Consider the following 16,810-nt stretch of genomic DNA (forward strand, 5'->3'; position numbering starts at 1 on the left):
CCTCTGCTTCACTTCCTGGTGCGTGTCCGCCGCTGCTATGGGAACCGCTCTGTATGCGTTCCACACGCCGGCTTCCTGCGCTCCATCCAGCCAGCAAGAGGTCCTGTCGTAGCCATAGTGTGAGAGCTGCAGGAGAGGGGAACAAAACATACATGTTTAAGACATACATATTATAAACACAAGATAACATAGCATTTAGCTAAAGAACAGGAGCGGTATTAGAAATAGTATATGCATGTAAAAAAGAGTGTAAAATGACATGACATGTACAACACTATTATAGCATACTGTTCCAATTGATTTTTTAATTCAAACCCATTGGTTTAGTAGTGCCCAAACGGATAATCCATCGGGATTCCTTCAGAAGCAATTGTTTACCCCTATCCCCTCCTCGGAGAACTCCGGCACATGGTCAATCATATAATACTTCAGATCTTCAAGGGAATGACCTGCCTCCTTGAAATGTCGGGATACCGGCTGATCAATATTTACGGGTAGTTTGGCCGATATAGTGTAAGCCACAAGGGCACACAATTATGTACACTACATGTGTGGTATTGCATGTCAGAACAAATCTGATATCATATAATTTGTCCCTATGCGGATGCTTGAACTCTCTACAAGCTACCATATATTTGCAAGTGATACAATTATGGCACCTGTAACAGCCTGGAGGTTTAGTGTGGCCAGATGGATTAGAATGGTGATTGCACATGCTTATGTACAGGCTGGTCGTCCAGCTCCTGCTATCATTAAGGCCCATTCTACTCGGTCGGTTGGACCTTCTTGGGCGGCCCACCGTGGTGCGACCCTTGAACAATTGTGCAAGGCGGCAACTTGGTCCTCAGGGAACACGTTTATTAGGTTCTATGCCTTCGATACCACTGCTTCCCAGGATGCTTCCTTTGGACGCCGGGTTCTTGTGCCCGCTACAGTGCGTCCCCTCCCATGAGGAACTGCTTTAGGACATCCCCGATGTTAATCCTTGTGGAGCCCAGTGTGCCCCTCAGCAGAAAACGAGATTTATGGTAAGAACTTACCATGGTTAAATCTCTTTCTGCAAGGTACACTGGGCTCCACAAGGTGCCCACCCTGACGCACTTAGCTCCTTTGGGTTGGTATTGGCATAGCCGCTGACACCCTCTCCTGTGGTGAGTATGTGGTGTAATTGGCTACGAGCGATTGTCGTCTCTGGTACCTGCTACCGCATTGGGCTGGTTAACGAAACTGAGCTCCTGTGCACAGAGGCGGGGTTATAGAGGAGGCGGCGCTGTGCATCTTGGGAACAGTCAAAAGCTTTGAGCCTGTTGGTGCCTCGGATCAAGATCCTACTCTACACCCGATGTTAATCCTTGTGGAGCCCAGTGTACCTCGCAGAAAGAGATTTAACAACGGTAAGTTCTTACCATAAATCTCATTTTTCCAATTACTCATCTCTTTCCAGTCCACGCCGTCTCTTTGAAACCTTCAACACTCTCCTTTGCCCCCTTCCTCCTCCCCTCCCATCCTCCCTCACTGCCACTGACTTTGCCTCCTTCTTCATCTCCATAATTGAGAAAATCCAACACAATATCTCCTTCCGTCACCCCCCTGCTGCCCCCCCTATCATCCTTCCCCTCCATCTATCCCACCTTGTCCTCCTTCTGCCCCACTACAGACAAGGAAGTCCACTCTCTCATATTATCCTCCCCCCAAACCTGCCTCTTGGACCCCCTCCCATCTTCCCTGCTCCCTCTCCCCCACTGCCTGCTCCCACCTTGCACACCTCTTCAACCTATCACTCTCTACTGGCATCTTTACCTCACCATTCAAACATGCTCTGGTCTCACCCATTCTAAAAAAAAAACAACCTCAACCCTTCATCACCCACTAGCTACCGCCTCATCTCACTTCTCTAATTCGCCTCCAAACTAATTGAACGACTGGTTTACAGCCATCTCACCAGCTAACTCTCTGACAACTCCATCCTTGAACTACTACAATCTGGCTTTCATCCATTCCACTCCACTTAGACTACCCTGGTGAAAATCACCAATGACCTGCTTTCGGCCAAATCCATGTGCCACTTCTCTCTGCTTATCCTTCTGGACCGTTCTGCTTCCTTCGACACCGTGGATCATCCTATCTCCCTCCGTACACTCCAAAACATTGGCCTCTCTAGCACTGTTCTTGACTGGTTTACCTCTTACCTCACTAACCACTCCTTCTCGGTGTCTGCCTTCGGCATCACCTGACTCTCTTCCATCCTTCCTGTTGGTGTTCCTCAGGGTTCTGTCCTCGACCCCCTTCTGTTCTCCCTCTACCCTGGGTGCGCTCATTAACTTCTTTGGCCTTCAATACCACCTCTAAGCTGATGACACACAACTCTACCTCTCCTCTCCTGATCTGTCCCCCTCTGTCCTCCCTCAGGTTTCCAGCTGCCTCTCTGCCATCCCCTCCTCGATTTCTGAGCACTCTCTGAAGCTCAACACGGACAAAACTGAACTCATCTTTCCCCCAGCCAGAGTAACACCCCCTATCAATATCTCAACGACCATCTTTATCCGCATTTTCTCCTGCGTGTAAAGGCTCATCTCTATCTATGGCCACCAGCTCCTAGTAGTACACTGATTACTCCCTCGTTACTTCCATCTAAGCTGTATTATGTATTGAGAATTTTGGTGCTCTTTGTTATCTGTACTCTATTTTTGTTATTTATTTACTGTTATGTTAAGTTCTGTCTCCTTATATACTGTTCTATTGTATGGCCTTTGTACTGCGCTGCTAGACACTTGTGGCGCCTTATAAATAAAATGTAATAATAATACTTCATCTTCATATGTGGGATCAAATTAAAAGAAAGTGCCAGAGGGTTCAGGTAGGAAATTGAGTAGGTCACTGGTTGAGAAAGAGCATACCATTTAATCTTGGATCTTATCAATCTTGTACTTGCAGTACGAAGCTAGAACATGCGCCTTGATAGTAGCTGGTGGGTTGGGTGAAGGAGGGTTGAGAAGTGATTTAAATGTATTGAAAAGTCATTTGGGGCTAGAGGCATGAGCAGAGATGAGAGTTTGGAAATATGTTTGTTTGGCAGTGTCCAGGGCATTACGATAAGAGTGGTAGACAGTGTTATATGTGAGGAAGTCACTTGGAATATGAGATTTACACCACTGGTGATCAATTTTACGTGACAGTTTTTGTAGGTGTCTTGTTACTTTAGAGTGCCACGGTTGACATCTAGGCATATGTGGAGTGTGATGAGTAGCTGGAGCCACTTCATCAAGGGCTATCTCTAGAGTCTGGTTCAGAATCAGAATCAGCTTTATTGGCCAGGTATACTTACGTATACTAGGAATTTGTCTTCGGTTTGCTATACAACAGCCAAGTAGGTAACAGGTAAGCAGGTGTGTGTGTGTGTGTGTGTGTGTGTGTGTGTGTGTGTGTGTGTGTGGGGGGGGCAAGTAAAGTTACACAGATAGGTATACCGTAGGGACACAAGTGAGTTACATGTACGTCTAGTCAGTCAATGTTCAGGAGTTCAGCAGGCGGACAGCTTGGGGAAAGAAACTTTTGAGGCTTCTGGTGGATCTGGCGGGGACAGCCCTGTAACGCCTGCCTGAAGGAAGCAAGTTAAACATGCTGTGGCCGGGGTGTAGCTGGTCTTTTACTATCTTCATTGCCCGCTTTTTAGCTCTGGACAAGTACAGGTCCTGGACTGAGGGAAGGTCGGCCCGATGATCTTCTCTGCGGTTCTGACCACCTTTTGGAGCCTGCATATGTCCCTCGCACTGGCGGAGCTGTACCATACGAGTATCGAGGAGCACAGTACCGACTCCACAATCGCGGAGTAGAAGAGGAGCAGGAGCTTCTGTGGGATGTTGAACTTCCTTAGTTGCCTGAGGAAGAACAACCTCTGCTGCGCTTTCCCAACAGTGGCATCAGTGTTGGACCCCCATTTAAGGTCCCTGGAGATTGTGGTCCCTAGAAACTTGAAGGAGTCCACTAGCGATACCACACTGTCAGCAATCATTAGCGGAGGTGCACTAGATGACTTCTTCCTGAAGTCCACTATCATCTCGACAGTTTTGAGGGGGTTGAGGTCAAGGTTGTTGTGGATGCACCACTGGGCCAGCCGGTCTACTTTCCGTCTGTAGGCGGATTCGTCCCCATCCTTGATGAGGCCGATGACGGTGGTGTCATCGGCGAATTTGATGATCCTTACTGATTGCGCCTCTGAGGTACAGTCATTTGTGTACAGGGAGAAGAGCAGGGGTGAGAGGACACAGCCCTGAGGGGCCCCTGTACTGATGGACCGCGCTTGAGACGTGAATTCCCCCGCTTTCACCACCTGTGTCCTATCTGTCAGGAAGTCTATTATCCAGGAACAGGTAGCTTCTGGGACCCCTAGGCGAAGTAATTTGGGGTGGAGGATGCTGGGGACGATTGTATTGAAGGCCGAGCTGAAATCGACAAACAGGACCCTCGCGTAGGTACCGGGAATGTCTAGGTGCTGTAGAATGTAGTGCAGGCCCAGGTTGACTGCATCCTCGACACACCGATTCGAGCGATAGGCGAACTGCAGGGGGTCCAGTTGGGGGCCAGTCACAGTTTTCAGGTGATTCAAAACCAGACGCTCGAACGTTTTCATGACCACAGACGTCAGTGCTATCGGCCTGTAGTCGTTCAGGTTCGTGATAGTGGGTTTCTTGGGGACCGGGACTATAGTAGACCTTTTGAGGCAGGAAGGGACTTTCTGTAGCTCCAGCGATTTATTGAAGATCTTGGTGAATATGGGGGCGAGCTGACCCGCACATGCTCTTAGGGCAGATGGTGACACTCCGTCAGGACCCGGAGCTTTCCTGGTTTTGGTCCTTTTGAACAATGCCTCCACCTCTTTTTGGGTGACTTGCAGTGCCTGGGGTTTGCCGTCGGTGTTCGGGGCATCGTAGAGGTGATTGTTTGGGTTGCAGGGGACTTCTTTTGCGAACCTGCAATAAAAGTGGTTCAGTTCATCTGCAAGGTCTTGGTGCATGGCGGTGGACTTTGATGTTTTCCTATAGTTGGTTATGGATTGCATTCCTTTCCATACAGATACGGGGTCATTGGTGGAGAGATCGTTTGTCAGCTTGTCCGAGAACCGCTTTTTTGCTAGCCTAATTCCTTTAGTCAGAGAGTTCCTAGTACGGTTGTATAGTGCTCTGTCACCGCTGCTATAGGCCTCCTCTTTGGCTCGACGAAGTTGCCTGAGCTGGGCATTGAACCAGGGCTTGTTGTTGTTGTAAATGCCGTAAGTCTTGGTAGGTACACACATGTCCTCACAGTAGCTGATGTAGGATGTGACAGTGTCTGTCAAGTCATTCAGGTCGGTTGCCGAGGCTTCAAAGACCCCCCATTCCGTGCAGTCAAAGCAGGCCTGGAGCTTCATCTTGGCCTCATTGGTCCATTTCTTGACAGTCTTAACGACAGGCTTAACTGCTCTCAGCTTCTGTGTATAGGTAGGGAGTAGATGGACGAGGCAGTGGTCAGATAGGCCGAGTGCAGCACGCGGGATAGACCGGAAGGCAGACTTGAGGGTAGTGTAGCAGTGATCAAGGGTGCGATACAGCCATCTCAGCAGAAGTGAATGCAAAAATAGTTGAAAGCAGTTGTTGGAGTGAGGTGGAAAGCTCTTGAAGATGAATTGCATTAATATTTCCGTGGGTTTGAGGAGGATTGGAGGACTTCAGTGACACTGAGTTTGAAGCATTGGAGGAGTTTTAAGTATTGGAGGAGAGCATGCAGGTGATAAGGTTGTTATATGAGAGAGGAAAAGGGGTGTTAGTGAATTCAGAAACTGAGCATAGTCTGGTGAATACTAGATCAAGGCAGTGGCCCTCCTGATGAGTAGAGGAGTCAGTCTATTGTGAGAGGCAGAGACAGGAGGTTAGAGAGAGTAGTTTGGAGGCATGAGCATCAAATTTTGGACTATCAATAGCAATATTGAAATTCCCATGATAATGGTGGAGATGTCAGAGGATAGGAAGTGAGGGAGCCAGGCAGAAAAATCTTCTAGAAATTGTTTGGGTTGCCCAGGTGGGCGATAGATAGCTGCAACACGCAGAGAGAAAGGAGTGTAAATTCTGATTGTACTTCAAATGATGTAAATGTGAGTGATGGAACCTGTTGTAGAACTGTGTATGCGAAACATTGGGATAGTAATAATCCAACCCAAACAGGAATGGTGCCCTGCGTGGCAGCTCAGCTTGCACAACCCTATTTACGGCCTCCTGAGGATTGTTATACCATGCGGTTAATGCTGCAATATTGAAATTTTTGTTAGGTTGCATTTGGACTTTGATACTGAAATAAAACTATTTTGTATTGCAGAAAATGATATGAAGATTTTCAATAACGACAGTGAAACATGGAGGACAGAGATGCTTGTTGTACCATGAAAGACCAAATGTTTTCAGATTATGACAGTGATGAAACTATTGTGGATGACTCCATTACTGGCAGTGATGAGGAAATAGATGAGTTGCAGCTAAAAAGGTTTTTAGTGTGTTTTGTATTACACATGCTTTTTATTTACTATTATTAATCACATGCATAACACAGCTAGTTACCTTTACATGAAAATAATAGTGAAATACATTAACACTGAGCACTGTTATGACCATGCAGACTTCTGTTTTGGAGAACCACAAGTACCAGTATGCCTGCCCACTGGTACCTGTAGTTCCACCTGTAAAAGAAATATTACAATAAAGACAAGACACAGGCTTTAAACATAGAAACATAGGGGTATATTTACTAAGATCCCGATTTTGACCGAGATGCCATTTTTTCTTCAAAGTGTCATCTCGGTAATTTACTAAGCAAAAATCACGGCAGTGATGAGGGCATTCGTAATATTTTGGAAGTCCTAGGAAAAAATCACGAATCAATACACCATCGGTCAAATACGCCTGCAATTTGGTAGAAATCGGTCATTTACTAAAAAGTGCAAAACACAAACACTGCCGACAATAGCCAAACACTGCCGTGATGAAATACAAATCGTGAAAAAGTGCTAAAAAAAACCAGACCTGCTTTTTTATCCCGTGTTTGTATAGGCATGCACGGATCCATGAGATCCGTGCATGTTTTTCAGTGGGAAGGGGTGGGAAATGTTTTAATTTAAAAAAAAAAAAATGCGTGGGGTTCCCCCTCCTAAACCAAACTAGCCTCGGGCTCTTTGAGCCGGCCCTGGTTGCAAAAATATGGGGAAAAAATTGACAGGGGTTCCCCCATATTTAAACAACCAGCACCGGGCTCTGCGCCTGGTCCTGGTTCCAAAAATACGGGGGACAAAAAGCGTAGGGGTTCCCCGTATTTTTGAAACCAGCACCGGGCTCCACTAGCTGGACAGATAATGCCACAGCCGGGGGTCACTTTTATACAGCGCCCTGTGGCCGTGGCATTAAATACCCAACTAGTCACCCCTGGCTGGGGTACCCTGGAGGAGTGGGAACCCCTTAAATCAAGGGGTCCCCCCCCTCCAGCCACCCAAGGGCCAGGGGTGAAGCCCGAGGCTGTAACCCCCATCCAATGGGCTGCGGATGGGGGGCTGATAGCCTTTGTTGAAAGTTATGAATATTGTTTTTAGTAGCAGTACTACAAGTCCCAGCAAGCCTCCCCCGCAAGCTGGTACTTGGAGAACCACAAGTACCAGCATGCGGCGGAAAACCGGGCCCGCTGGTACCTGTAGTACTACTACTAAAAAATTACCCCAATAAAGACATTACACACACACCTTGAAAGTATAACTTTAATGCATACATACACACCACCATATACACATACTTACCTTATGTTCACACAAGGGTCGGTCCTCTTCTCCATGTAGAATCCATGGTGTACCTGTTGAAAAAATTCTACTCACCAAATCCAGTGTAGAGGGTTCCTCGGGTAATCCATTTGTAATCCACGTACTTGTAAAAATAAAAAAACGGACACCCGACCACGAACTGAAAAGGGCCCCATGTTTTCACATGGGACCCCTTTCCCCGAATGCCAGAAACCCCCTCTGACTTATGTCTAAGAGGGTTTCCTCAGCCAATCAGGGAGTGCAACGTTGTGGCACCCTCCTGATCGGCTGTGTGCTCCTGTACTGTATGACAGGCGGCACACGGCAGTGTTACAATGTAGCGCCTATGCGCTCCATTGTAACCAATGGTGGGAACTTTGTGGTCAGCGGTGAGGTTACTTTCGGTCACCCGCTGACCACAAAGTTCCCACCATTGGTTACAATGGAGCGCATAGGCGCTACATTGTAACACTGCCGTGTGCCGCCTGTCAGACAGTACAGGAGCACACAGCCGATCAGGAGGGTGCCACAACATGGCGCTCCCTGATTGGCTGAGGAAACCCTCTTAGACATAAGTCAGAGGGGGTTTCTGGCATTCGGGGAAAGGGGTCCCATGTGAAAACATGGGGCCCCTTTCAGTTCGTGGTCGGGTGTCCGTTTTTTTATTTTTACAAGTACATGGATTACAAATGGATTACCCGAGGAGCCCTCTACACTGGATTTGGTGAGTAGAATTTTTTCAACAGGTACACCATGGATTCTACATGGAGAAGAGGACCGACCCTCGTGTGAACATACGGTAAGTATGTGTATATGGTGGTGTGTATGTATGCATTAAAGTTATACTTTCAAGGTGTGTGTGTAATGTCTTTATTGGGGTATTTTTTTAGTAGTAGTACTACAGGTACCAGCGGGCCCGGTTTTCTCTGACGTCCTAAGTGGATGCTGGGACTCCGTAAGGACCATGGGGAATAGCGGCTCCGCAGGAGACTGGGCACAACTAAAGAAAGCTTTAGGACTACCTGGTGTGCACTGGCTCCTCCCACTATGACCCTCCTCCAGACCTCAGTTAGAATCTTGTGCCCGGCTGAGCTGGATGCACACTAGGGGCTCTCCTGAGCTCCTAGAAAGAAAGTATATTTTAGGTTTTTTATTTTACAGTGAGATCTGCTGGCAACAGACTCACTGCAGCGAGGGACTAAGGGGAGAAGAAGCGAACCTACCTAACTGGTGGTAGTTTGGGCTTCTTAGGCTACTGGACACCATTAGCTCCAGAGGGATCGACCGCAGGACCCGACCTTGGTGTTCGTTCCCGGAGCCGCGCCGCCGGCCCCCTTACAGAGCCAGAAGCAAGAAGTGTTCCGGAAAATCGGCGGCAGAAGACTTCTGTCTTCAACAAGGTAGCGCACAGCACTGCAGCTGTGCGCCATTGCTCCTCATGCACACCTCACACTCCGGTCACTGATGGGTGCAGGGCGCTGGGGGGGGGGGGCGCCCTGAGGGCAATATAATACACCTTGGCTGGCAAATCATCACAATATATAGTCCCAGGGCTATATATGTGATAAATTACCCCTGCCAGAATCCATGAAAAAGCGGGAGAAAAGTCAGCCGAAAAAGGGGCGGGGCTATCTCCCTCAGTACACTGGCGCCATTTTATCTTCACAGTGCAGCTGGAAGATAGCTCCCCAGGCTCTCCCCTGTAGTTTTCAGGCTCAAAGGGTTAAAAAGAGAGGGGGGGCACTAAATTTAGGCGAAATATGTGTATACAAGCAGCTATTTGGGGAAAAATCACTGTTATAGTGTTAATCCCTGCATTATATAGCGCTCTGGTGTGTGCTGGCATACTCTCTCTCTGTCTCCCCAAAGGACTTTGTGGGGTCCTGTCCTCAGTCAGAGCATTCCCTGTGTGTGTGCGGTGTGTCGGTACGGCTGTGTCGACATGTTGGATGAGGAAGGTTACGTGGAGGCGGAGCAGAGGCCGATAAATGGGATGTCGCCCCCTGTGGGGCCGACACCAGAGTGGATGGATAGGTGGAAGGTATTAACCGACAATGTCAACTCCTTACAGAAAAGGCTGGATGACGTAACAGCTGTGGGACAGCCGGCTTCTCAGCCCGCGCCTGTCCAGGCGTCTCAAAGGCCATCAGGGGCTCAAAAAACGCCCGTTACCTCAGATGGCAGACACAGATGTCGACACGGAGTCTGACTCCAGTGTCGACGAGGTTGAGACATATACACAATCCACTAGGAACATCCGTTACATGATCTCGGCAATGAAAAATGTGTTACACATTTCTGACATGAACCCAAGTACCACATAAAAGGGGTTTTATTTTTGGGGAGAAAAAGCAGCCAGTGTTTTGTTCCCCCATCAGATGAGTGAATGAAGTGTGTAAAGAAGCGTGGGTTCCCCGATAAGAAACTGGTAATTTCTAAAAAGTTACTGATGGCGTACCCTTTCCCGCCAGAGGATAGGTCACGTTGGGAGATATCCCCTAGGGTGGATAAGGCGCTCACACGTTTGTCAAAAAAGGTGGCACTGCCGTCTTAGGATACGGCCACCTTGAAGGAGCCTGCTGATAAAAAGCAGGAGGCTATCCTCAAGTCTGTATATACACACTCAGGTTCTATACTGAGACCTGCAATTGCCTCAGCATAAATAGTGCTGCTGCAGCGTGGTCTGATACCCTGTCAGATAATATTAATACCCTAGACAGGGATAATATTTTGCTAACATAGAGCATATTAAAGACGTCGTCTTATATATGAAGGTTGCACAGAGGGATATTTGCCGGCTGGCATCCAGAATTAATGCAATGTCTATTCTGCCAGGAGGGTATTAGAGACCCGGCAGTGGACAGGTGATGCTGCCTTTAAAAGGCACATGGAGATTCTGCCTTATAAGGTGAGGAATTGTTTGGGGATGGTCTCTGGGACCTCGTATCCACAGCAACAGCTGGGAAGAAATTTTTTTACCTCAGGTTTCCTCACAGCCTAAGAAAGCACCGTATTTTCAGGTACAGTCCTTTCGGCTTCAGAAAAGCAAGCGGGTCAAAGGCGCTTCCTTTCTGCACAGAGACAAGGGAAGAAGGAAAAAGCTGCACCAAACAGCCAGTTCCCAGGATCAAAAATCTTCCCCCGCTTCCTCTGAGTCCACCGCATGACGCTGGGGCTCCACAGGTGGAGACAGGTGCGGTGGGGGCGCGTCTCGGGAACTTCAGGGACCAATGGGCTTGCCCACAGGTGGATCCCTAGGTTCTGCAAGTAGTATCACAGGGATACAGGCTGGAGTTCGAGGCGAGTCCCCCTCGCCGTTACCTCACATCAGCCTTGCCGGCTGCCCTCGGAGAAAGGTAGTACTGGCGGCAATTCACAAGCTGTACTTCCAGCAGGTGAAATCAAGGTACCCCTCCTTCAACAAGGCCGGGGTTACTATTCCAAAATGTTGTGGTACCGAAACCAGACGGTTCGGTGAGACCCATTCTAAAATTGAAATCCTTGAACACTTATATACGAAGGTTCAAGTTCAAAATGGAATCGCTCAGGGCGATTATTGCAAGCCTGGAGAATTTCATGGTATCACTGGACATCAAGGATGCTTACCTGCAGGTCCCTATTTACCCTCTTCACCAGGAGTACCTCAAAATTGTGGTACAGGATTGTCATTACCAATTCCAGACGTTGCCGTTGGTCTGTCCCCGGCACCGAGGGTATTTACCAAGGTAATGGCCGAAATAATTATCCCGTACTTGGACGATCTCCTTATAAAGGCGAGGTCCAGGGAGCAGTTGTTCGTCGGAGTAGCACTATCTCGGGAAGTGCTACAACAGCACGGCTGGATTCTGAATATTCCAAAGTCGCAGCTGGTTCCTACGAAGCGCCTACTGTTCCAGGGTATGGTTCTGGACACAGAACAGGATAAAAAGGGTTTCTCCCGGAGGAGAAGTCCAAAAAGTTGTCGTCTCTAGACAGAGACCTCCTAATACAAATACAGGTGTCGGTGCATCAATGCACGCGAGTCCTGGGAAAGATGGTAGCTTCTTACGAAGAAATTCCATTCGCCAGGTCCCATGCAAGGATCTTCCAGTGGGATCTGTGGGACAAGTGGTCCGGGTCGCATCTTCAGATGCATCGGCGGATAACCCTGTCTCCAGGGGCCAGGGTGTCGCTGTTGTGGTGGCTGCAGAGTGCTCATCTTCTAGGGGGCCGCAGATTCGGCATACAGGACTGGGTCCTGGTGACCACGGATGCCAGCCTTCGAGGCTGGGGGGCAGTCACACAGGGAAGAAACTTCCAAGGCCTATGGAATACTCATTGTTCCGGATTGGCCAAGAAGAGCTTGGTACCCAGAACTCCAAGAAATGATCTCAGAGGACCCATGGCCTCTGCCGCTCAGACAGGACCTGCTGCAGCAGGGGCCCTGTCTGTTCCAAGACGTACCGCGGCTGCGTTCGACGGCATGGCGGTTGAACGCCGGATCCTGAAGGAAAAGGGCATTCCAGAGGAAGTTATCCCTACGCTAATTAAAGCTAGGAAAGAAGTGAACGCAAACCATTATCACCGCATATGGCGGAAATATGTTGAGTGCTGTGAGGCCAGGAAGGCCCCAAAGGAGGAATTTCAGCTAGGTCGATTTCTGCGCTTCCTACAGTCAGAGGTGACTATGGGCCTAAAATTGGGTTCCATTAAGGTCCAGATTTCGGCTCTATCGATTTTCTTCCAAAATAGAACTGGCTTCACTGCCTGAAGTTCAGACTTTTGTTAAGGGAGTGCTGCATAGTCAGCCCCTGTTTGTGCCTCCAGTGGCACCGTGGGATCTCAACGTGGTGTTGGATTTCCTGAAGTCGCATTGGGTTGAGCCACTTAAATCCGTGGGGCTACAATACCTCACGTGGAAAGTGGTCATGCTGTGGGCCTTGGCGTCGGCCAGGCGTGTATCAGAATTGGCGGCTTTGTCACGCAAAAGCCCTTATCTGTATTTTATATGGATAAGGCGGAATTGAGGACTCGTTCCCAATTCCTTCCTAAGGTGGTATCAGTTTTTCATGTGAACCAACCTATTGTGGTGCCTGCGGCTACTTGGGACTTGGAGGATTCCAAGTTACTGGACGTAGTCAGAGCCCTGTAAAGTATATGTTTCCAGGACGGCTGGAGTCAGGAAAACTGACTCGCTATTTATCCTGTATGCACCCAACAAGCTGGGTGCTCCTGCTTCTAAGCAGACTATTGCTCGCTGGATCTGTAGCACGATTCAACTTGCACATTCTGCGGCTGGACTGCCGCACCATAAATCTGTAAAAGCCCATTCCACGAGGAAAGGGGCTCTTCTTGGGCGGCTGCCCGAGGGGTCTCGGCTTTACAAATTTGCCGAGCTGTTACTTGGTCGGGTTCAAACACTTTTGCAAGAGTCTACAAGTTTGATACCCTGGCTGAGGAGGACCTAGAGTTTGCTCATTCGGTGCTGCAGAGTCATCCGCACTCTCCCGCCCGTTTGGGAGCTTTGGTATAATCCCCATGGTCCTTACGGAGTCCCAGCATCCACTTAGGACGTCAGAGAAAATAAGATTTTACTCACCGGTAAATCTATTTCTCGTAGTCCGTAGTGGATGCTGGGCGCCCATCCCAAGTGCGGATTGTCTGCAATACTTGTATATAGTTATTGCCTAACTAAAGGGTTATTATTGAGCCATCTGTTGAGAGGCTCAGTTATATTTCATAATGTTAACTGGGTATAGTATCACGAGTTATACGGTGTGATTGGTGTGGCTGGTATGAGTCTTACCCGGGATTCAAAATCCTTCCTTATTGTGTCAGCTCTTCCGGGCACAGTATCCTAACTGAGGTCTGGAGGAGGGTCATAGTGGGAGGAGCCAGTGCACACCAGGTAGTCCTAAAGCTTTCTTTAGTTGTGCCCAGTCTCCTGCGGAGCCGCTATTCCCCATGGTCCTTACGGAGTCCCAGCATCCACTACGGACTACGAGAAATAGATTTACCGGTGAGTAAAATCTTATTTTCCGCCGCATGCTGGTACTTGTGGTTCTCCAAGTACCAGCTTGCGGGGGAGGCTTGCTGGGACTTGTAGTACTGCTACTAAAAACAATATTCATAACTTTCAACAAAGGCTATCAGCCCCCCATCCGCAGCCCATTGGATGGGGGGGACAGCCTCGGGCTTCTCCCCTGGCCCTTGGGTGGCTGGAGGGGGGGGACCCCTTGATTTAAGGGGTTCCCACTCCTCCAGGGTACCCCGGCCAGGGGTGACTAGTTGGGTATTTAATGCCACGGCCGCAGGGCGCTGTATAAAAGTGACCCCCGGCTGTGGCATTATCTGTCCAGCTAGTGGAGCCCGGTGCTGGTTTCAAAAATACGGGGGACCCCTACGCTTTTTGTCCCCCGTATTTTTGGAACCAGGACCAGGCGCAGAGCCCGGTGCTGGTTGTTTAAATATGGGGGAACCCCTGTCAATTTTTTTCCCATATTTTTGCAACCAGGACCGGCTCAAAGAGCCCGAGGCTGGTTTGGCTTAGGAGGGGGGACCCCACGCATTTTTTTTTTTTAATTTTAGCAATGTTCTTTTTTTTACGAAAGGTACACAATGAAGCCCAGCACGGATCTCACAGATCCGGACGAGATTCATTGTGTTAATGTCGGCAGTGTTTTACAATTCACTCCCGTAAAACACTGCCTAAAAAAACGAATGACATCGACATCGGAAAAAACGAAAATGCAGAATACGGCAGCTTAGTAAATTAGTCGTAATCAATTCAAAAAGTTGCATATTTACACTTTCGATGTCATTCGTGATTGAACTTTGACCTCAAACGGAAAATTACGAATGTTAGTAAATTTACCCCATAGGGTGTAAGCAGACACGATTACTGTGGGCTCCTGCGGCTACTGACCCTATCCCCTTAAACCTTCTCTCCCTGGGCATCTCTCCTATCCCTACTGCCCTCCCTGCCTCCCCTGATCCCCCTGGTGTGGTCTGGTAAGCACTGCAGAATCGGGGAGTGGGCTCCGGAGCTCCCGCGGATTGTGGCCTACCTGAGACCCCCAGGCCGGGCATCGATTTCTCCCTCTGCCCAGCTCGTACTTCCGGTGCCGCGGACTTGGATAGCGACTCTCTCTCCTGCCTGCTGGAGCCCTGGCTGCTGCTGGGCACTCTGGAAGAGGTCTCTACTGCCTCGCCTGCCCTGCCACCTTCGCCAGGAGCCAGCGGTCCTCGTATCAGCCTGACGGTCTAACAGAGCTGCGGGACGCCCGGCGGCCATCTTGAATAGGACCCGGCTCACATTGTTCCCTGCTGCCCGCCACCAGCCTGGAAGGAGAGCATCTCCACTGGGCTGGTAAGCTCCATGCTCCCTTGTATCTGACCCCAGGAGCCACTGCTATTCCCCTGTATACAGATACCAGGCTCCCCGCTGTGATACTCCCTGAAGGACATATCCCTGCCATGCATTTATTCCCTCCAGACCCTGCTGTGCTTGAGGCCCTGTCAATATACTGTCAGAGGTTTGCAGGGAATATCTGTGGGTTTGGTGTCCTGATCCAGCCTATTATTGACATTTAAGTGGTGCCTTATATGTTTTTTCTCTTACGTCCTAGAGGATGCTGGGGACTCCGTAAGGACCATGGGGTATAGACGGGCTCCGCAGGAGATAGGGCACCTAAAAAGAACTTTGACTATGGGTGTACACTGGCTCCTCCCTCTATGCCCCTCCTCCAGACCTCAGTTAGATCTTGTGCCCAGAGGAGAATGGGTGCACTGCAGAGAGCTCTCCAGAGTTTTCTGTGGAAAAAGAATTTTGTTAGGTTTTTTATTTTCAGGGAGTCCTGTTGGCAACAGGCTCCCTGCATCGTGGGACTGAGGAGAGAGAAGCAGAGCTGGCTTGTCAAGTTGGGCACTGCTTCTAAGGCTACTGGACACCATTAGCTCCAGAGGGAGTCGGAACACAGGTCTCACCTGGGGTTCGTCCCGGAGCCGCGCCGCCATCCTCCTCACAGATGCCGAAGGTAGAAGCGGATAGAGAAGACAGAAGACATCTTAGGCGGCAGAAGACATCAGATCTTCATGAGGTAAGGCGCGCAGCGGTAAGCTGCGCGCCATTGCTCCCAGTCACACACACACAGAGCAGCACTGAAGGGTGCAGGGCGCAGGGGGGGCGCCCTGGGCAGCAATAAACCTCACATTTTGGCACAATACAGTGGCATTAGACTGCGGAGGCAGTAAATCGCTGATCCCCCGCCTTTTTATTGAAAAATCACTGGGACCGAAGCCCGCCGTCGGGTGGGCGAGGCTTGATCCTCTGCACTAACCAGCGCCATTTTCTCCACAGAAGCTGCATGAGAAAGAAAACGCTGGCTCCCTGGTCTCTCCCCTGCTGAACACAGGCTGGAAAAAAGAGGAGGGGGGCACTTTGGCGACGCAGTGAGTGGGAATTGACATAATATATATAAAAAAGTGCTATCTGGATATATATATTTTCTTCCAGTGTTGTTAAGCGCTGGTGTGTGCTGGCATACTCTTTCTCTGTCTCTCCTTAGGACCTGGTTGGGGTTTTGTCCCCTTATAGGTTAATCCCTGTGTGTGTGGGGTGTCGGTACGTGTGTGTCGACATGTCTGAGGCGGAAAGCTACTCCAAGGAAGAGGTGGAGCAAATGAGTGGTGTGTCCCCGTCGGTTGTGCCGACTCCAGATTGGATGGACATGTGGCATACGTTGCATGCAAGTGTGGCATCTTTACATAAAAGGCTTGATAAGGCTGGTTTAGGGGGGACATCAGGCGGTCAATCCTCAGATTGGACCGACTCACAGGGCCCGTCGGGGTCTCAAAAGCGTCCCTTAACACAAGACACTACTACCGACACGGATTCTGATTCCAGTGTCGACTATGACAAAGTAAAATTGCACACTAGGGTGACTAAAACCATTCAGTGTATGATTGTGGCAATAAGGGATGTGTTGCATATTGTGGATGAACCCTCGGTCCCCGACACAA

The 16,810-nt window shown here is 49.3% G+C and overlaps 1 protein-coding gene across 1 annotated transcript in view; it reads left to right on the plus strand.

Annotated features, from left to right (window-relative positions):
* Positions 1 to 16,810, plus strand: part of LOC134889019 (uncharacterized) — a 391,009-nt gene that overhangs the window by 35,661 nt on the left and 338,538 nt on the right. The window contains exon 2 of the mRNA XM_063913347.1: positions 6,349 to 6,513. Coding sequence (XP_063769417.1) covers positions 6,386 to 6,513 — 128 coding nt within the window. The 5' untranslated portion in view covers positions 6,349 to 6,385. The remainder of the gene's footprint in view (positions 1 to 6,348; positions 6,514 to 16,810) is intronic.

Source organism: Pseudophryne corroboree, chromosome 1 (assembly GCF_028390025.1).
Source record: "Pseudophryne corroboree isolate aPseCor3 chromosome 1, aPseCor3.hap2, whole genome shotgun sequence".
NCBI lineage: Eukaryota > Metazoa > Chordata > Amphibia > Anura > Myobatrachidae > Pseudophryne > Pseudophryne corroboree.